The sequence below is a fragment of the Zeus faber genome (genome assembly GCF_960531495.2).
Source record: "Zeus faber genome assembly, chromosome: 10".
Lineage (NCBI taxonomy): Eukaryota > Metazoa > Chordata > Actinopteri > Zeiformes > Zeidae > Zeus > Zeus faber.
The window spans coordinates 11,778,121-11,781,053 of NC_137199.1; the positions used below are offsets into that span (position 1 = coordinate 11,778,121).

General features: G+C 49.9%; 1 protein-coding gene across 1 annotated transcript in view; it reads right to left on the reverse strand.

Moving 5' to 3' along the window:
• LOC307235634 (arylsulfatase I-like) overlaps window positions 1–2,326 on the reverse strand; it is a gene marked incomplete at its 5' end in the record, with an annotated part of 2,721 nt that extends 395 nt beyond the window's left edge. The window contains 2 exons of the mRNA XM_080007784.1: window positions 1–1,393; window positions 2,007–2,326. The exon at window positions 1–1,393 is cut by the window's left edge and continues 395 nt beyond it. Coding sequence (XP_079863910.1) covers window positions 1–1,393; window positions 2,007–2,326 — 1,713 coding nt within the window. The remainder of the gene's footprint in view (window positions 1,394–2,006) is intronic.
• Between the last annotated feature and the right edge of the window lie 607 nt (window positions 2,327–2,933).

The window sequence follows — 2,933 nt, forward strand, 5'->3', positions numbered from 1 at the left end:
TCTGTTGGACATCATCCTAGTGTTGAGTCTCCTAAAAAAAGACTTTGTTTTGGACAGTTTTAGCTTATCCTTCCTGTCCTTGACGTTTCTGTGGTAAACACCATCCCAGCTGTCCTCCTCCCAGTCTTCCACCCAGGGTCCCCAGGCTCCTCCGTTAAGGTCTGGGTGGGCCCGCGGATCCTCCACCGGGTAGCGCACGGGCACGGCGGTGCGGTTGTAATACACCAGCCTCGCCAGCAGCTCCTTGACAACGTCGGGTCTCTGCTCGGCCAGATTGACGCGTTCGTAGGGGTCCCCGGAGATGTTGAACAGCCACACGGACTGCTTGGGTTTCGTGTGACGCTCCAGGTTCCACCAGCCACCGGGGAAACTGGGAAGCATCTGCGGCGGCGTCCAGTCACCATAGCCAGGATCTCCCGTCAGGAGTTTCCAGTCCCCGGCTCGGATGGAGGCCTGAACGGCCGTGTTCCAGATGCCGAATCCCCGCTGCAGAGAGCCGGTGCGGGCCGGATTGTAGAGCGGGTCAATGTTGTGTAGGATCTCCAACCGCGGCGACTCTTTTCCCTCACTGATGGCGCCCCAAACATCGTACCCGTCCAACCCCTCTGTCATGGACGTATTGCCACCTGCCAATCCCACCAGTGTGGGATACCAGTCTGTGATATGTACCAGGGCCTTACTCACCCTCCTTTTCCTCCTCAGCAGAGGGCTGTGAACGAACCCCAGCCCCCTAACTCCACCTTCCCAGTATGTCCCCTTACGACCCCTCAGGGGCCAATTGCTGCCCCCAGACAAAGGCTGTCCGCCGTTGTCCGTGGAGAAGATGATGACGCTGTTTTGGTAGTAGCCATACTTGCGGAGAGCATAAGTGATGTTACGCACGGCTTCGTCCACCGCCGAAACCATGGCAGCGTACTTCCTGCGGGCTACATTTCCCATGGTGCGGTACGGGTAGATGTATTCACGCGGAGACTGCAGGGGGGTGTGTACGGCCTGGAAGGAAAGGTAGATGAACAACGGCTGGGTCTGGGGGTCATGCGACGCCAGGATCTTGCGGACTCTCTGAGTGTACAGATGAGTGGAGTATTTGCCCCCCTGATCCCATGCCACCGCCTCGCCCTCATGGAGGTCAAAGCCACACAAGCCCGGGCCATCGCAGGAATCGTAGGTGTAGTAGTTCACACTGCCAGTAAGTGAGCCAAAGTAGGTGTCAAAGCCACGGCGAGTGGGCAGGCACTCTTTCTTGTAGAAACCCAGGTGCCACTTGCCTACCATGTGGGTGGAGTAGCCAATTTCCTGCAGCCGCTGGGGGAGGGTCACCTGATCGAAGGGCAGACAGTTGGGTTGGCGGGGCCGGATGATCGAGTGCTGCAAGCCGGTGTGAATCTGGTACCTACAGAATTAGGAAAATACATTAAATAACGCCAGACAGTAGAATAAAAATGAATCAATAACGGTCACTCAGAGATGAAGAGGTTTAATCATTAAAAAAAATGTATATTAATAATATAGAACAAAAATATTACACTTTGCTCTCCACTCAAACTGTGGAGCCAAATAATAGCGCTTATATGTGCACGAGAAAACCAACTTCTCTGTTGTGGATATGGTTTTCTAAATAAAATTATAATAAATAATAACTGAAATAAAATTAAATAAAAAATAAGCCGAAATAACAATGATAAATAGCTAGAAAGTTCACCAAATACCTGAAGGCATAGACTACTGATGTGCATGGGACAACGAACCTCCATGTTTCAATATGCATCAAATAATAATAATAATAATAATAATAATAATAATAATAATAATAGTAATAATAATAATAATAATAATAATAATAATAATAATAATAAAGTTATTCCAAAATAATAAAATAAAATAAAATAAAACAAAATAAAACGAAACAAAACAAAATAAAATAAAATAAAATAAAATGAAATAAAATAAAATAAAATAAAATAAAGCAAAAAATGAATAATAAATACACCAAACAAACTGCCCACCTGCCGGTGATGAGCTGGCTGCGGGACGGCGTGCAGATGGGCTGGATGTAGTAGTTCTCCAGCTTCACTCCGTCCGCGGCCAGCTTGTCCAGCGTCGGGGTCCTGATGTCGGAGCTGTGGTAGCCGATGTCGTTGAAGCCCTGGTCGTCCGTCATGATGAAGACGATGTGCGGAGGGTGCGGGACGGGCAGGCGGTCCACGAAGTTCGGAGCGGACTCGGGGTCGCCGTCCACCTGGTTGGGACTCATCCAGTCCCATGTGAGGTAGCTGAGGCTCAGCAGACTCATCACAGAGAAGCCCGTCAGAGCCGGCGTGGCCATTGTGGAAGTTCCACGCGGATCAATCAGTCGTGTTCCCGGCGCTCGGCCAACGGGTACAAGCTGCCGTGTTCTGGGTATCCAGGTTGCTCTGAGGAGGAATACCTTCGCGTGTCCTGCTCGATCGCCTTCCCTTGACCCACTGAAGTAAGACGCCAGGATCGCGTCGTCGTCCCCCCACCCTGTACCTGCGCTCTTGGGGTGGTTCTCAACCTGTGGTCCGGGGACGCCCCCGGGGGTCCTTTTTAAAAGGTCGCGGGCGGTCCCCAGCCAAATGGTTAATGGCTTAAACTCAGCCGTTATTTTGTTTACAGGACGTTTAGAGAAGGTTACAATGATGGCTGTTTTGAGTTTCGCTCTTATCTCCGTGACCACAGGTTTGGAAGTTTGGACTAAATCGTATCTAACAAAAAGAAATCTTCTCAGATGGAAGTCCCAGAGACATACGTCGTGGTATCGAATGGGTTCCGTGGCCGAATGCGTATCAAATCGAGGGTCCTTGATGTGGACATTTACATTTACATTCCTGTCCGACCTTCAGATTTTTGCTATGTCTTACACAGCTCCACAGAGAGCCCCTTACTCAGAAAAAAACATGGTGTGTTTGTGT